Source organism: Lepus europaeus, chromosome 16, assembly GCF_033115175.1.
Source record: "Lepus europaeus isolate LE1 chromosome 16, mLepTim1.pri, whole genome shotgun sequence".
Classification (NCBI taxonomy): domain Eukaryota; kingdom Metazoa; phylum Chordata; class Mammalia; order Lagomorpha; family Leporidae; genus Lepus; species Lepus europaeus.
In genome coordinates this window covers 4,863,419-4,880,604 of record NC_084842.1, presented here as the reverse complement: position 1 = coordinate 4,880,604, position 17,186 = coordinate 4,863,419, and the positions used below count along the sequence as shown (strand labels likewise).

At 51.8% G+C, this 17,186-nt stretch overlaps 1 protein-coding gene across 4 annotated transcripts in view; it reads left to right on the top strand.

The window, feature by feature from the left end:
* Window positions 1-395: 395 nt before the first annotated feature.
* The window catches only part of PLEKHA2 (pleckstrin homology domain containing A2), a 65,827-nt gene continuing 49,036 nt past the window's right edge, over window positions 396-17,186 (top strand). The window contains exons 1-2 of one of the 4 annotated variants that reach the window (XM_062213050.1): window positions 396-492; window positions 16,373-16,536. In XM_062213050.1, coding sequence (XP_062069034.1) covers window positions 16,396-16,536 — 141 coding nt within the window. In that variant the 5' untranslated portion in view covers window positions 396-492; window positions 16,373-16,395. Of the gene's footprint in view, window positions 493-718; window positions 822-903; window positions 964-14,343; window positions 14,460-16,372; window positions 16,537-17,186 lie in introns of those variants that run through there. The other 3 variants (XM_062213049.1, XM_062213052.1, XM_062213051.1) reach the window with 3 other exon arrangements.

The following is a 17,186-nucleotide window of genomic DNA, read 5'->3' as shown; positions in this document are numbered from 1 at the left end:
CGGAACGAATATAAAGGCCAGGGCTGAAGGCGCGGGGTGCGGCCTGGGGACGAGCACCAGGGGCTGGAGAGGAGCCTGCGCCCCAACTCGGAGCGAGGATGCGTGCAGCCCGGACAGCTCTCGCCCGCGCTCCGGGGCTGCAGGCTGAGCGCGCGCCGCTCCCACCTGCACGCCGCGCCCCCTCGCAGCCTCGGCGCCCCGGCACCCCTCTCCTCCCCCCGGCGGAGTCCGCTGAGCATTGTACTCACATCCGGGGCTGGGTTTTGCTTTCACGCGAAACGTAATTAACCCGGAAAAAAAGGGCCGAGAGACAGGAGAGGAGGAGGGGGCAGGAGGTGGGACAGGCACCCAGAGTTTGGCGGCGACGCCGAGAGACGCCCCCTTACCCCCCCATCCCCACCCCCACCGGGGAGCAAGGACTCGGCGGCGGGGGACGCGGCCGCGCCCCCGATGTAACCCACCCTGCGCGAGCCCCCGGCCCGGCGCGGCGGGGTGAGTGCGGGGTCCCGGCGCGAGCCGGAGCCGGGGCCCCAGGGGCGCGCGTCTTTGGGGGGCCGGCGTCGCAGGGAAGCGGCCGCAGCCCCCGGCACCCCCGAGGGCAGCCCCTCCTCCCGCGCCCCGGAGCGTCCGGGGTGGCCAAGGTCGCCGCCGCCAGGGGTCGGGCTGCGGGGGTGGGGCCGTGGGGGCGGGCGGGGGCGGGTGCTCTGCGGAGCTGCGTTTTCTCACGTTGGCAGCGGCGAAACTTCGGCGCGGGCTGTGGCGCCGGGGCACTGGCCCCGCAGCGGCTGCGCGGATAGGGGAGAGCGCCGACACCGTCCCAGGCAAGTCCCTCCGGCGCGCGGCGGGCGGCGGGGACTCAGCTGTGCGTCCCGCGACCCTGCCGGCCTGCGGGCGCCCGCTGGGAGACCCCACCTCCGTTCCCTGCCTCGCGCTACGAGCTCAGCGGGGTCGGGGCCAGGCTGGGTAAGCCCCTCGAGGCGCGCTGCCTGCTCTTCTCGCCCACTTAACCTCTGCACCTGCACCTTTACCACCCCCCCCCATTTTTCTTGTTTTTTTTTTTTTGCTCCAGGCCTGCAGACTGTTATTTCAGCAAAATTTGGAAAGGAATTTAAAAAAGAAAAAAAAGAGTGGCGGGAAGGGGGCAGAGGGTGCGGGGGCGAGAAGCGAGGCCGAGTGGGAAGGAGAAGTGTCCCATGCCCCGCCCCGCAGGTCTCCCAGAGGAGGCTCGGCTAGGCCAGCCGAACACCCTGGCATCTCCTCCCCCGAGCCGGCCCTGCCCCCAGCCTGTCGCATGAAGACTCGCACAGGTTCAAGATGCATCTTGGCCTTCTGACAGTGTCATCTGCCTTCCATCCCACAACTCCCTCCCCGCACACACCAGCCTCTGCCTTTCTTTTTTTCCTTCGGGCTTTTCAGAGGAGACTAGACAGGAGAGGAGAGGAGGGGGCTGCTTTCCACCAGGACCCCACCGTGGACCGCACAGCGGGTTGCTTTTGGGGCTCAAGTTCCAGATCGCTACCTTCCTTGTTCTTGATCGCTCTGCCCAAGCCTCCCCCGCCCCTTCTTCTGTCTTGATTGTTCGCCTTCAGCCACTGTAAAGCAAGAGATGTTGGAAGAACTGGAGTTTCTGTTTCAGTTGCGTTCGGTCGGTCGGCGCGCAGGGGGCGGTAAGGACTTCGCAGGGTAGAGATGAAGGCAAAGCAGCTCCTGGGTGGAGGGAGCTGGCCTTCGAGGGGGAGGGGCAGCCTGCTGGTACCCGGAACGCCATGTGGGAGACCTCCTGCCCGCTTATTCTGATAAACTAGAGGGTACTTTTAAAAAGCACCGTGGTCGTCGTATCTGAGGTCAGTCAGCCTTCTGCCTGGCCTAACTTGCAGCCTGGAGTCTGTGGCCTAAGTATGACATCTTGTAGCTGCAGACAGAATGTTTGTTACAAGAATGAATGATTTGTTTGCGATGTGCCAAGCAGCGCCTCAAGCCTCCAGCAGATGGGTCCACCACGCTGGTGTGTGGCTGACTCAGGCTGTGCCTGTAGATCTGAGTTTCCTTTGGCCTTCTTGGTAAACCCTGCTTTTTAACCAGCTGTCCGGTGGTGTTTTTGGCTGGCCGACAGTGGAAGCTTGGCTCACTTCATAGACGGGTAACCACCTGGGTATTGATTAGGCAACTGCTTGCCCTTGAGTATTGAGAGTTTGCAGACTTTGATTGTTTCCTTGTCGTGAATGCTCTCTTTGCTGTGTAAGGAAGTAGGGCCTGGGAATCTCATCGTGGTGTCATCCTGAGCCGAACCGTTCTTCAGCCTGGTTAAAATAAATCCCAAAGACACGCAGGGTTTGACGGGTGCCACCACGGAGAGATTCGGGGCTCTGGGGAGACATGGGCGGCAGCAGCATAGACTGTGTTGTGCGAATGCAGCGGGCACTTGGTAGATGTCCTTCCCTCTTCTGGGGCAGGTGGATGGGTGGGCGGTGCCCCTGCGGCAGCCAGGATGACTCAGAGTAGGTCTTGGTGTAGCCCACGGTGCCTAACGACCACTCCTGGTCACCGCCATTACCAAGGCTCTGCCACTTCTGGCTGGTGCAGACCCCAAGCTGGCTCCTCTCCCTTCCCGCTGTGAGCAGTTTGAGTTCCTTACTTTCAGTTTCCAATGTAAGTGAGCTGCATAGGCCTGCAGCCATCTAATCTGTTAGGCTTTGGAAAGGAAGGAAGCAGAGCAAATATCATAGCATGACAGCCTATGGGGAAAGAAGAGTCCCAGCCCTCCCCGGCCTAAGTCCATTACTGAGTCGGGGAACTGGACAGGCGGGCAGACAGAGCTGCCCTGTTGTCCTCACACTCCTGAGAAACCCTGCAGGTCAAGTGCAGAGGCTGGGTCTCCACTTACAAAGCAGCTCTGTGCTGCTGTGACCCCCGTGTGTGGGGTGGGAGGCAGCTCCAGGGCCCCTTCTCTGAAAGTCATGGGCATGGCTGGGTTCCTTACCTTCCAGGGCAGCCTGGCCAAGACAGGGTCTGTGGGTCCCTTGGGTAATTTTTTAACCTTTTGGAGACTTTTTAAAAGATTTGTTTTATTTGTTTGGCAGGTAGAGTTAGAGAGGGAGACACAGATCTTTCATCCGACGCTTCACTCCCCAAATGGCCACAACGGCCGGGACTGGGCCAGGCCGAAGCCAGGAGCCAGGAGCTTCTTCTGGGTCTCCTATGTGGGTGCTGGGGCCCCAGGCACTTGGGCCATCCTCTGCTGCTTTCCCAGGCACATTAGCAGGGAGCTGGATCAGAAGTAGAGCAACCAGGACTGGAACCTGTGTCCTTACAGGATGCCAGTATCACAGGCGGCAGCTTTACCCACTATGCCATGATGCTGGCCTCTCTTGGAGACTTGAGAGATGTAAAATGCAACAGTTCTTGCAGGAGAGCAAAGAGTAAGGAGAATTAACTGGTCCCTTTCCTGCTGAGAGGGACCCCAGTGGCACATTGCCTGCTGCTGCTGATCCTGTGCTGAGCAACTCTGCAATTGTTGCGGTAGCCATAACATAGCGTGTGCACACATGCACACACACACATACACACAGAAATACACACTGGAACAACTGCAATATGTAGCCAGTGCTTTCTCTTTACCAGTCCTTGCGTTAAGCAGTTTCCTTGCACTGTTTAACCCTCACAGTGCCTTTTGAAGTAGGCAAAGTAGGAAATGAACCTTGAAGAGTAAAGTAGCTTGTCCGTATCTGCTTCCGGGGCTGTGTGGCTGTAAAACCCGTGTTCTTTCACTTCACTCTCCTGCGCGGGTGTGATGGAAACCAGCACGCCCTTTCAGATGGTCATCTTCTGAAAGCTTGCAAGTGCAAGTTCAGAGTAACTCATAGTGAGCCTCTCTTGTGAGCACATCCTGCTCACCAGGTGGCACTTCTTTCCCCAAATGAATAATTTGTTTGCACTTGATGAAACAGGAGAGGAAAGATTAGCCAGGCAGTGCCTCAGGCCTGTAGGACCAGGTCCTATAGGAGACGTCATTTATTTATTTAGTTTTTAAAGATTTATTTATTCATTCATTCGAAATAGAGTTGGTGGGGGAGAGAGGTGTGTGTGCGGGGGAAGATGTGCTGGTTCACTCCCCAAATGGCTGCAATGGCCAGGGCTGGGCCAGGCTGAAGCCAGGAGCCAGGAACTCCATTCAGGAGTCGTCTTCTGCTGCCTTCCCAGGTGCATTAGCAGGGAGCTGGATTGCAAGTGGAGCAGCCAGGACTCATTTGGGAGACTTGGGAGGGGCACACCCAGGTGTGTATACCCCCCCTGACATTTTGCCAGAGACCAGCAGGCAGGAGAAATAATGATGCTGTCTGTTCATCCTCTGGTCAGTGGGTCTGATAGTTCTGAGGCTCTCATATGGCTGTTGTTGGGAAGGCTTACGTGAAGCGGAACCTTCTAAGTGGGGACTCAGGATTCTGTACGTCGGAGATGTCAGCTTTTCTAGGCTATTTATGAACCGAGTGTGGCTGCCTGCCTGCCCTGGTGATCTTTCTGGTGGGGCTGGCCTAAGCACGCCTTCAGCCACAGATCGCTTTTGTTTTCTGCAGGCTCCCCAAGCCACGTTTTCTTTGAACATAGAGGAGGCTGCTGTTAAGGGAGGTCAGGAGCCTTTAAAGTCTTTTGTTGTTTTTGGCATCTTTAATTCAGTGGAATCAATTTTCAGTTACTCCTGCCTTTTCCCTCGTGTTTTTTTTTTCCTCTTTAAAAAGTTCCTTGAGTGTCTCTTGCCCTCTCCACTCGCCCCCCACCCTCCTCGGGTCCATTGTAGGGTGCAGGGTTAACTCACACCCTCTCTGAACCTACCCATTCCTGTAGATGTTTGCATTCCTCGCCCTGCACTTCCGCTGGGAACTGTTCTCAGTACATTCCCTTCTCTCTGATGTTATTCTCTGCCTTAGACGATCTGGAATTTGCTTTGAGGACAGTTTCAAAATGCAGCAGTGAACAGCACAGGACATGGGTGCTCTCACGCTGCCCCCACCCCACCCTCGAGTTAGCATCTTTGGCTGTTCTCAGGCTCTGTTCTGAAATCAGCTGTGCTCCTGAGTGAGCATTATTGTTTTTGCTGGGCCAGCAGCACTGCGGCTCCAGAGCACACACTTGTGCAGGCTGCGGGTGTAGACGTCCGTGACTGCTCATGACCCCCACGCCTCAGTTCCCATCTGCAGTGCCACTGTCCCCGCCGAGGCATCCCAGGTTGCTTCCTGTTACAAGGTCAGCAGTTCCCTCTCAGGATCCCTCATGGCCACTCATGGCTGATGTCGCTTTCTCCAGCTTCTTCTTCTTCTTCTTCTTCTTTTTTAAGATTTATATATTTATTTGAAAGTCAGAGTTACACAGAGAGAGGGGAGAGAGAGAGCAAGAGAGAAAGAGAGAGAGGGAAAACAGAGAAAGAGAGAGAGAGAAAAAGAGGTCTTCCATCCGCTGGTTCACTCCCCAATTGGCTGCAACGGCCAGAGCTGCACCGATCTGGTGCCAGGAGTCAGGAGCTTCTTACAGGTCTCCCACGTGGCTGCAGGGGCCTAAGGACTTGGGCCATCTTCTACTGCTTTCCCAGGCCACAGCAGAGAGCTGGATCAGAAGTGGAGCAGCCAGGACTCCAACCGGCACCCATATGGGATGCTGGCACTGCAGGCGGCAACTTTACCTGCTATGCTGTGGTGCCGTAGGGTGGCATAACCTGTGATGAACTTTCTGTGAGCCCTGCTGCATGCCAGGAATCACCTTCCAAAGTCCTGCTCATGGGACAGAATCTTGAATTGTTAAAAATGAGTTAATTTTTTTCCATTTTTGAACTGATGTGGTTGTAAATTGTTTTGTAACAGGGCCAGTTCCCTTTAAGGGCTTTGTCTTGTTGTGTTGTCTCCTTAGACATGTTGGAATAGTTAGAGGAATCTCCCTTATTTCATGTTATTCTTTCCTCTGTCTCCAAACTATTAGGGGACTTCAGAAAGTTTATGGAAAATGCAATTGAAAGATGTGCTTATTTTGCTGCAAAATATTTGGAATCTATGCATAGATTTTTTTTTTTAAGATTTATTTATTTGAAAGGCAGAGTTACAGAGGGGCAGAGGTGGGGGGGATGGGAGGGTAGACAGAGAGATCTTCCAGCTGCTGGCTCACTCCTCAAATGGCCACAATGGCCAGATCTGGGCCAATCTGAAGCCAGGAGCCAAGAGTTTCCTCCGGGTCCCCCATGTGGGTGCAGGAGCCCAAACACCTTGGCCATCTTCCACTGTTTTCCCACCAGATGCCTTAGCAGGGATCTGGATTGGAAGAGGAGCAGCCAGGATTTGAACTGGCACCACTGCAGGTGGTGGCTTTACCTGCTATGCCACAGCACTGGCCCCACATAGTTTTTTTTATTGTTGTTGTTGTTAAAGATTTATTTATTTAAAAGGCAGAGTTACAGAGAGAGAAAGAGACAGACAGACAAAAGAGAGACTCTTCGATCCGATGGTTCACTCCTCAGATGGCCGCAACGGCCAGGGCTGAGCCAGGCTGAAGCCAGGAGCCAGGAGCTTCTTCTGGGTCTCCCACGTGGGTGCAGGGGCCCAAGCTCTTGGGTCATCTTTCACTACTTTCCCAGGTGCAACAATAACGGGGAGCTGGGTGGGAAGTGGAGTGACTGGGACTTGAACCTGATCTCTGATAAGGTATGCCTGTGTCACAGTGGTAATTTAATTGGCTGCACCACACTGTAGGCCCCTGCTTTTCATCTTCTTTCCTTTTTCCTTTCTTTCTTTTTTATCCATCTCTATTTATCCACTGAGCCATTGATGAAAAAATGCCAGCCCCTTCTCCCCAGTTTCAATAAGGAAAACTAGAGGGTTCTTGTCAGGGCCCCTGTTTCTTTCCCAGAGCACCGGGTCATGGCGTGGCCCAGGTGCTGTAGCAGGAGAGGACACTGAGTCACACGCTTGGTGCGGAGTCAGGCCTGAGTGTCCGGCTGTTCCTGAGGACGTGGACGCCTCTTTTGCCGACCGGAGCGTACAGAGCCAACCAGAGGGGAAAGGGAAGTTGCAGCAGGAAGTAGGAAACCCAGCCAGCTTGGAGGGTGCTCAGGCCGTGGGCAGGTTATCTGGCTTTTGGGTGATTGTGATGTGTGAAGTTGATTTGTCAGAGTTGGGTCCTTGAAAAACCAGCAGAATCCCAAGAGAGCTACAATTCAGGTCAAACTTTTCTTTTTAAAAATTTTTTAAAAAATTTATTTGATAGCACTCTGGCCACAGAATCAGCCCTTAAGGCATTCAGATATGGCTGAAGAACTCATGAGAGTATTTTAGGCATGGAAAGCCAAGACACTCTGGAAAAAAAAGAAGAAGACCTAAATGAAAGATCTCTGTGAGTGAGATCCCAGTGGAAAGAATAGGGCCATCAAAGAAGGAGGTACATTTCTCTGAAGGGAGGAGAGAACTTCCACTTTGACTATGACCCTGTTGGAATAAGATCAAAGTTGGCAAACTCAAAAGGCTTCCATAGCCTTGGCAACTCATGACTAGAGCCTAGGGAGATTACTGACGCCATAAACAAGAGTGTCAAATTGTTAAGTCAACAACAGGAGTCACTGTGTACTTACTTCTCATGTGGGATCTGTCCTTAATGTGTTGTCCAATGTGAATTAATGCTATTAACTAGTACTGAAACAGTATTTTACACTTTGTGTTTCTGTGTGGGTGCAAACTGATGAAATCTTTACTTAATATATACTGAATCGATCTTCTGTATATGAAGATAATTGAAAATGAATCTTGTTGTGAATGGAATGGGAGAGGGAGCGGGAGATGGGAGGGGTGCGAGTGGGAGGGAAATTATGGGGGAGGGGAGCCATTGTAATCCATAAACTATACTTTGGAAATTAAAAAAAAATTATTTGAAAGGCAGAGTTACAGACAGGGAGAGATAAACAGAAAGTTCTTTCATCTGCTCATTCACTCCCCAAATGGCTTCAACAGCTGGAGCTGGGCTGATCTGAAGCCAGGAGCTAGGAGATTCTTCCAGGTCTCCCATGAGGGTGCAGGGGTCCAGGGACTTGGGCCATCTTCCACTGCCTTCCTAGGCCATAGCAGAGAGCTGGAGCAGAAGTGGAGCAGCTGAGACCAGAACCGGCCCACATGGGATGCCGGCGCTTCAGGCCACGGCTTTAACTCGCTGCGCCACAGCGCCGGCCCCTATAGCTAGTCTTTTAAAAAAATCCACATATAGGAATATAAATTACTTGAAAACCTTGTATTTGCTATTTGAAAGTCAGAATGACAGGTGAGAAGGAGAGACGGAGCAAGAGGTCTTCCATCTGCTGGTTCACTCCCCAAATGGCTGCATTGGCAGAAACTGGGCCAGGCAGAAGCCAGGAGCCTAGAACTCCCATCCGGGTCTCCCATGTGGGTGTTGGTGGTCCAAGGACTTGGGGCATCTTCCGCTGCTTTCCCAGGCACATTAACAGGGAGCTGGATCAGAGGTGGAGCAGCTGGGAATTGAACTGGTTCTCAGTATGGGATGGGAGCATTGCAGACAGCGGCTTCACATACTGTGTCCTAATAGCAGCCCCCAAAGATACCTTTTCAACAATTGTGTAGCATTTCTTGACCTGAATGTCCTGTAATTTATTGAATTATTCCTTAATCAATGGAACATTCTGGGTATTTTCACTGTTTCATTATTGCTCATAAATTCTTCTGCAATTGCCATGTTTTTACTTTAATCTCTATATGCATCTTTGTTTGTTTACTTGGGTGGAATTCTGGAAGCAGAATTATTGGGTCAAAGGGTATGAACAGTTTTAGCTGTCTTGTTGCATAGTGCCAGATTGTTCTCCAGAAAGATACACATTCCTGTCCCTAGTGTGTAAGAATCCTAGGATTTTTTTTTTTTCTGGAGCGGACAACATCTGTTTTAAGCTGCAGTCCTCCCTTTACTGTCTAGCCCCTGTGTCTCATCTGCAGTATATTCTGTTTTCTCATGTCTCACTCCCAGCTCTCTCTTGTGTGTTACGATACAGGATTGACAAAGGCTTCAGTTTAGGGGCAATTTTATTCTGGGTTGGAATCCCTGATGGTGGAACCTCAGGCACTCAAGAGGGCAGTGGAAGAGCGGATTGGGGCAGGGATGCCTCCCAGGGCCCTGCCTTTCATGCCAAGGGGGCAGCCACTGCCTCTTCCTTCTGATGAGCATCTTCTGGAGAGCAGGCAGAGGTCCTGCTAACTGCCAATCAACCTGCTCCCTACCACTGAGGGGTGGGTCGCTCCATGCAGACTCTCTTTCTCCAAGTTCCACTTTTACCAGAAATTAAATAAGTATTTTCATTTACAACACATGTTTAGGAAATGGTATTCTACTGAAGAAATCTGCATCCTGTTAAACTGTACTTTTTTATTGTACTTTTCATTAAAAGGCATTATTTAGTTATTTGAATTGCATGGGACCATATTTTGGTTTGGTGAGCATGTGTGTGTGTGTGTGAGAGAGAGAGAGAGAGAGAGAGAGAGAGAGAGGAAATGTTAAGAAAGAGAGGATAGAATTGGGGGGAGATGATGTGCGTATACTTTTTGATTTGCTTTTGACAAAGCTCAGGAGGTAGATGAAATAGGAAGCTAGCAGGAAAAATGTTCAGCATCCTTAGTCATCTTTATGTATTTGAGACTGACAGTAGTTAGAATTAATAACATCCTATGTATGTAAAATTATGGTGATGGTGACAATGTATTGCTGGTTGCAATATAAATAAAATATCTTTAGAAAGCGATTTTGTAATTGGTCTCAAGAATTATTAAAGATCATAACCTGTGATATAGTCATCTTATGTGGGACGTAGGCTCTTTTTTTTTTTTTTTAAAGAGAGCCTAAGCAATGCACAAAGAAGTCTAATGTTTGACTACATTAACTTTTTTTTAAAGATTTATTTATTTATTTATTTGAAAGTCAGAGTTACACAGAGAGAGAGGAGAGAGAGATATATATATATAGAGAGAGAGGTCTTCCATCTGCTGGTTCACTCCCCAGTTGGCGACAATGGCTGGAGCTACGCCGATCCGAAGCCAGGAGCTTCTTCGGGTCTCCCACATGGGTGCAGGGGCCCAAGCACTTGGGCCATCTTCTACAGCTTTCCCAGGCCATAGCAGAGAGCCTTAAAGGAAGTGGAGCAGTCAGGTCTTGAACCAGAGCCCATATGGGATGCCGGTGCTTCAGGCCAGGGTGTTAATCCGCTGTGCCACAGCGCTGGCCCCCGGACGTAGGCTCTTTTTGTGTAAAAGAAGAAATAAATCATGAAAATATTAATGTTATTATCCAGTGAAAAATTACCAATAACTTAATGGTCTAATGATAGAGAATTGGTTAAGTGAGTTTTAGTAATTTAATGTTATGCAACCAAAAGAAACACCATGTTAAACAAACACCATATAGCAACATGGAAAATGTGTGTAATATCATGTTAGGTTTAGAAAAAGCTGATTATGTGGATAGCAATATGAAAAATCATGCAAAAGTGAAAACTGTTGGCTGGGGTGATTTTTATTTTAAAAATTCCAGAATCCTTATGATTTTTGCAACAAAGCCAGGGAGCCCTGCCAGGGAGCCCTGCCAGGGAGATGTGGCGTGGTTGGAAAGACAGGGCTCCATCTCATTCTGTGCTGTCAGTCACGCGTTGGAAGGCTAGGGAGTTTCATTAGGTCAGAGGCGAAGGGCCTTGCTAAGGAGAGGGGGTTTTTGTGCCTGGCACAGTGTGAACATCTTCCTTGTGGTTCCAGCAGACAGGGGAGGGTCACTGTTAGGATGTGAGGCCCAGAGCTTACCTGGAGGGGGCCTCTCCTAGGATAAACCACCCTGCGTCACCTTCTAGTCAATATTTTTACTGTGGGGAACTCAGGTTAAAGTGAAATTAAAGATAAGAAATGATTCCGGGGGAGCCAGAAGACAAGCGAAAATTGTAACCAGAGGAGTGTGTCTGTGAGTTGGAAAGATATTTCGTAGCATGGGACCTTGAATATTTAATACAGAATCTGTGACATTCTCCTGGATTCTTTAAGTCTCTGGATGACTTGTAATACCTAATACAATGTAAATGCTATGGAAACAGTTACTAGTGGTGTTTAGGGAATGGCCAAAAAAAAAAAAAAAAAAAAAAAAAAAAAGGAAGGGGGTATGTACATTGTTCAACAGAGATGTGAGCTTTTCTGCTACTATCTCCTGTCTGCATTTGGTTGAATCGTGGGATGTGGATCATAGGGAGATGGAGTGGCAGCCACGTGTTGTGTGTCCAGCCCATCGTGCCCCTTCAGTACCAGTGGCTCCCACTCCCTTCTGCCACTGTGTGTGGAGGTTGGGGATGGGGTGGCAGACGTGATTTTCACAAAGGCCCCTGTGAGGAAGAGGAAAAGCCAGGAAGACTTGGAAGATGGTGGGGACGTGGGTGCAGACGCTAGGAGACCGGATGTGGGGCGGCTGGGGCTGCTGGCTCTGTGTGCTAGATCTCAGCAGCTGTTGTGACAAAGGGAGATTAGAACAAAGTGGCAGAGGGCTGGGGTTTAGGGCCTCAGGTTTGTGTTTGTGCGCCATGTGTTGAGCGAGTGGCTCCTGGTGGTGGGTGGATTGGAACCACATTTCTGGGTGACACGTTCTACTGCAGCTGATCCTGCTCTGTAGCTCCCACGTTCTTGATGAGCTCTGTGACTCAGCTGCTTCTTGGGACATCCAAGCAGCTTCTTCCCACCCTCCACTCTGCAGTCAGGAGAGGTAACCAGAATTCTCCTTACCTTTTCTTACTGTCTGCGAGGGTCCTCTTGCATCTGTGGATACACTCAAATGGGAACCCCTCAACAAAAGTGGGACTTCGGGCAGGGTTGTACAGAGTGCCTGATGTAGCAAAAGACAGACATTGATTAACCTGCAACAACCAGGACTGGGCCAGGCCGAGGCCAGGATCCAGGAGCTCAATCCAGGTCTTATGTGGGTGGCAGGGACCCAAGTACTTGAACCATCACCTGCTGCCTCCTGGGGTCTGCATTAGCAGGAGGCTCAAATTGGGAGCATAGCTGGGACTCAGACTCACGCACTCTGATATGGGATGTCTGCATCCCAAGTGGCATCTTAACCACTGTGCCAGATGCCTGTCCCTGAAGGGGGAAATATGAAAGTAGCAGCTGCACACTCTGATTGCCAGCTGGATCCAGAGGTGGCCAGCTCTCTTCTCCCCCTGCAGTTTGAATGTTTGCTGTGAGAGATGTCACTGGATCAGAATAGGCCTGCAGGCCCCCCCCCCCCCATTTCCCCTCAACACTGGAAATTCTGTCTCTAGGGCTGATTTGCCTTCGGGGGGATTCACCCCTATCCTGGCCACACAGCTCTGCACCATTACTGGAAGGCAGACCCAGCCTTCGGCATGGGACTCCCGCTGTCCCGGATCAGCTGTTGGCGGGGAAGTGTGCTCCCTTCCCCAGCTGATGCTGGGCCTCTCTCCTTGCTGTCTCTGGCCCTGTCTACTGCAAGACTTAAGTAGGTCCTGTTCCTGACTCTTGGTGTGCACCCACCTCTTTGGTTTTGCTGCAGTCTCGCTCCATTGTGAAATCGGAGCTGCGGCAGGTGCTGGCTTTCAGTTGGCACTGAGCCGCCTGTAATCAGCGTGCAGGTTCCTCCGAGGTGGGTGCTGCTACTGTGCTACGGCGTGGTCCGTCTCACCCCCACCCTGCTGGTGGCCTCCACTGCCCCTCTGCCGCCATCTTTTTAAATTCTTTGATTTAAAGATTTATTTTATTTTTTTGAAAGGCAGTTACACACATACACAGACATACACATACACACACACATACATACACACAGACACACAGAGATGGCCATGATGAAGCCAGGAGCCTGGAACTCCATCTGGGTCTCTCACATGGGTGCAGGGGCCCAAGCATTTGGACCATGCTCCACTGCTTTCCCAGGCGCGTTAGCAGGCAGCTGGATGGCAAGTGGAGTAGCTGGGAATGAAACTGGTGCTCAGATGGGAAGCTGGCGTAGCAGGTGGCTTAACCCGCTGCTCCGCAACACCAGCCCCTCCCCCACTGTCCTTTTAAAAACTTCTCTCCATTTTTTGTCCTTCTCTTAACTCCTCTTTTCTTCCATTTTCATGTTTTTTTTTTTTTTTTAGTTTTACCCCATTTCTCTGCCTACTTTACTCCTGTGTGCTCCCCTCATTGCCCAGTGAGTAGCCAGGGATGTCCTGTCCCCCTCGGGATGCTGGCCTGGCCTTACCTGGTGTCCATGTGCTTGCTCGTGTGTGCCACATTTTGGGGGGCAGCCCTTCAGCACTGCAGGGCCCCTGGGGGTGGGAGAGACAGGCCCCTCCCTCCAGCAGCTCTCCTTGGAATCAGCCTGACCGCGTGGGACTTGCCTGCTCCACAGCTTACTTGCTGACCAGTGTCAGGTCACGGCCCAGCCATCCACAGCTCTGCAGACCCAGGGCTACCGTGGGCTCAGGCCACTGTGCATTTTGCTCTGTTGGAGTCAGGTCAAGCTCAGTGGTGGGAGTTGACTGTCCTTAGAAGTCTGAGTGTCGCATGGTGGTTTTTTTTTGTTTGTTTGTTTTGTTTTGTTTTGACAGGCAGAGTGGACAGTGAGGGAGAGAGACAGAGAGAAAGGTCTTCCTTTTTGCCGTTGGTTCACCCTCCAATGGCCGCCGCGGCCGGCGCACCGCGCTGATCCGATGGCAGGAGCCAGGTGCTTCTCCTGGTCTCCCATGAGGGTGCAGGGCCCAAGGACTTGGGCCCTCCTCCACTGCACTCCCAGACCACAGCAGAGAGCTGGCCTGGAAGAGGGGCAACCGGGACAGAATCCGGTGCCCCGACCGGGACTAGAACCTGGTGTGCCGGTGCTGCAAGGTGGAGAATTAGCCTATTGAGCTGCGGCGCCAGCCTTGCATGGTGTTTTGTAACCCTGGCGGAATGGCTGTGCCTTGCTGCCTGTGAGAACAGAGTGCCCATTGCCTTGGCTCCTCAGAGAGGCCCAGGGAAGTCACGGGGGATAGGAGGCTGGCTCAGGGCTGCGGCTCAGATCACGTCACCAGAGATCCCAGGGCTTGGTGCTTTCTTCTGAGTCTGCCTCCTTGCAGTTCTGAGGGGCTTCTGGGCAGCCGTGTTGGCCAGCCCAGGCAGCCCGGAGGGCTCGGCCAACAGAAACTTGCTTTTCACAGCCCTGGGGGCTCAGGGTTGGTTTCTCCTGAGGGTCATGAGGGAAGGTGCTGTTCCCGGCCTCTCTCCTGCCTTCTTCCTCTGCTTCACGTTGTCTTCCCTCCGTGCCTGTCCGTGTCCAGATTTCTTCATAGAAGGATGTCTGACCAAGGGCCAGGGCCCGCCTCATGACTTCCTGTGAACTGAATTTACCTCCTTAAAGTCAAGTCTCCAAACATGAAGGCACTTCAAGAAGCTCATGGAGGGGCCGGCGCTGTGGCGTAGCAGGTAAAGCCGCTGCCTGCAGTGCCAGCATCCCATTTAGACACCAGTTCGAGTCCTGGCTGCTCCACTTCTGATCCAGCCCTCTGCTTTGGCCTGGGAAAGCAGTAGAAAATGGCCCACGTCCTTGGGCCCCTGCACCTGTGTGGGAGACTCAGGAAAAGCTCCTGGCTTTGGATGGACACAGCTCTGGCATTTGTGGCCATCTGGGGACTGAATCAGCAAATGGAAGACCTCTCTCTCTCTCTGCCTCTGCCTCTCTGTAACTCATCCTGCAAATAAATAAATAAATCTTAAAAAAAAAAGAAGTTTATGGAACATGGACTGAAAAGATAAGTTTATTCTGGTGTAAACATTTCCGAAATCCATGCATACACAGAGGGTCTTGGGAAAGTTTACAGAAAATGTATATTACCAAAAAACTGCCCATGGATTTCAAACATTTTTTTTTAAAAATGTCATTTCACTTTTTAAAAAACCTTTTTGAAAGGAAGGTGGTTTAAAATTAAAAGAAGAAACCCATTAATTCTTCTTTATTTGAAAGGCAGAGGGATAAAGGGAGAGAGCTAGGGAGAAAGAGTTTTCTTCTGCTGGTTCACTCCCAAATGTCTGCAGCAGCAGGCTGGGACCAGGCCTAAGGCAGGAGCCTGGAGCTCTGTCTGTCTCCCACCTGGATGGCAGGGGCCCAAGTACTTGAGCCATCACCTGCTGCCACCCAAGGTGTGCATTAGCAGGGAGAGCAGAGCTGTAATTCAGACCCAGGTACTTCCACATGGGATGCGTACTTCCCAAGTGGTGTCTTTTTTTTTTTAAAGATTTATTTATTTATTTGAAAGGCAGAGTTACAGAGAGGCAGAGACAGAAAGAGAGAAAGAGAGAGAGGTCTTCTATTCGCTGGTTCACTCCCCTGGCCAGACAGGAGACTGGAGCTTTTTCCAGGTCTCCCACATGGGTGCAGGGGCCCAAGGACTTGGGCTATCCTTCACTGTTTTCCTAGGCACATTAGCAGAGAGCTGGATTGGAAGTGGAGCATTGGAACTTGAACCAGCACCCATGTGGGATGCCAGCACTGCAGGTGGCGGCTTTACCCAGTGCACCACAGCGCCGGCCCCACAAGTGGTGTCTTAACCACAGCACCAAATGCTTATCCCTCAACCTTTCTTGCACTATAATAAAGCTACCTTTTTTTAAAGTTTTTTTTTTAATTTTGTTCTAAAGGCACAGTGACAGAGAGGGAGAGACAGAGAAAGAGATCTTTCATGTGCTGGTTCACTCCCCAAATGGCAGGGACTGGACCAGACTGAAACCAGGATCCTAGAACTCCATCTAGGTCTCCTACATGGGTGCAGGGACCCAAGGATTTGGGCCATCTTCTGCTGCCTTCCCAGCCAGGTGTATTAGCAAGGAGCTGGATAGGAAGTTAAGCAGCACAACACTGGCCCCAATAAAATTCCTTTTTAATTCCATTGTTCCGTGTGCATCTTGAAGTCCCCTTATAAGTCACATTTCGAGGTGCTGGGCGTTTGGACTTTGGCATATGGACACAGTCCATATATGAGGGGACACAGTCTAGCCCATACTATAAGAGCTACTAGGTGAGGGTGGAGAGTGCGGGAAGGTTCAATAATCTGTGCATACCAATGGGATTTGAACCCAGGCCCCTGATCTGGAATCCAGGCTTATATCCTCTAAGGGAAAGTGCCTGATGCTGTGTTGACACAACCAGGAAAGATGGTTCAGGACATGTGAGCGGATGTTAACGACTGCTTTCAGGGCCAAGAGAGATTTCTAGGGTCTGTTTGGGGTGGAGCACTGCTCGGCTTCTCCCAGTCAAGCGAAGCAGAGAGAGGTGCCTGCACCAGGTGCCCAGGCACAGCCTGTTTCCCCCTCCTCACCAGCGCCTCCCTCCTGCCATGCAGGGTGATATGAGCAGAGCCCAGGAATGCCTTATGTGGATCGGCAGAACCGGATCTGTGGGTTTCTGGACATCGAGGAGAATGAGAACAGCGGCAGGTTCCTGCGGAGGTACTTTATTCTGGACACCCAGGCCAACTGCCTTCTCTGGTACATGGACAACCCCCAGGTGAGCGGCAAAGGGGGAGGGCCAGGGTGCTGGCTGCCCACTGCTGCCCGGGAGGGAGGCACGTGGGCTTAGCCTCTGGGGCTTTGTGACTTGGGTACCTCCAACCTGCTACTGGTTAGAAGGTGGGAGAACGCCACCCTTCCCTTGCACACGCGTGCGCGCACACACACATACAACGTATGCACACACAAATACACACCCAGGAGCTCATCTCAGATCTTAGTCGCAGAGCAGAAAGCCCTCCTGACTCTGGGGATCCTGTGTCTTTTTGTACACGCTGGGGTTTCACACTTGCGAAAGCCAGGCAGGGGCCAGCCAGGCTGGATCTGGGCTCCAAGGCCTGGCCTGTTTCCTGTCTCTCATCAGGGCCGTGGCCTGCTCGCTGCTCCTGCTCTTCCAGTCTGGGGCCCCTCCCCAGTGGAGAATGTGTCCTGGCTCCCTGAGCTGGACCAGTGTTGGACTACTTCTGAGTCAGAAGGTCATAGAAGGCTGCGTTGGAGGTTACTTTGGAGGTCACCCGGTATTGCTTCTTCATGCTGCAGATGGGGAAACTGTCACAACCGCGACGGGCCAAGGTGGAGGTGGAGAGCGTCCCAGCCCGCGGGCCGGAGGAGGCCCACAGAATCATTTGGTCTGGTTCTGCCAAGGCT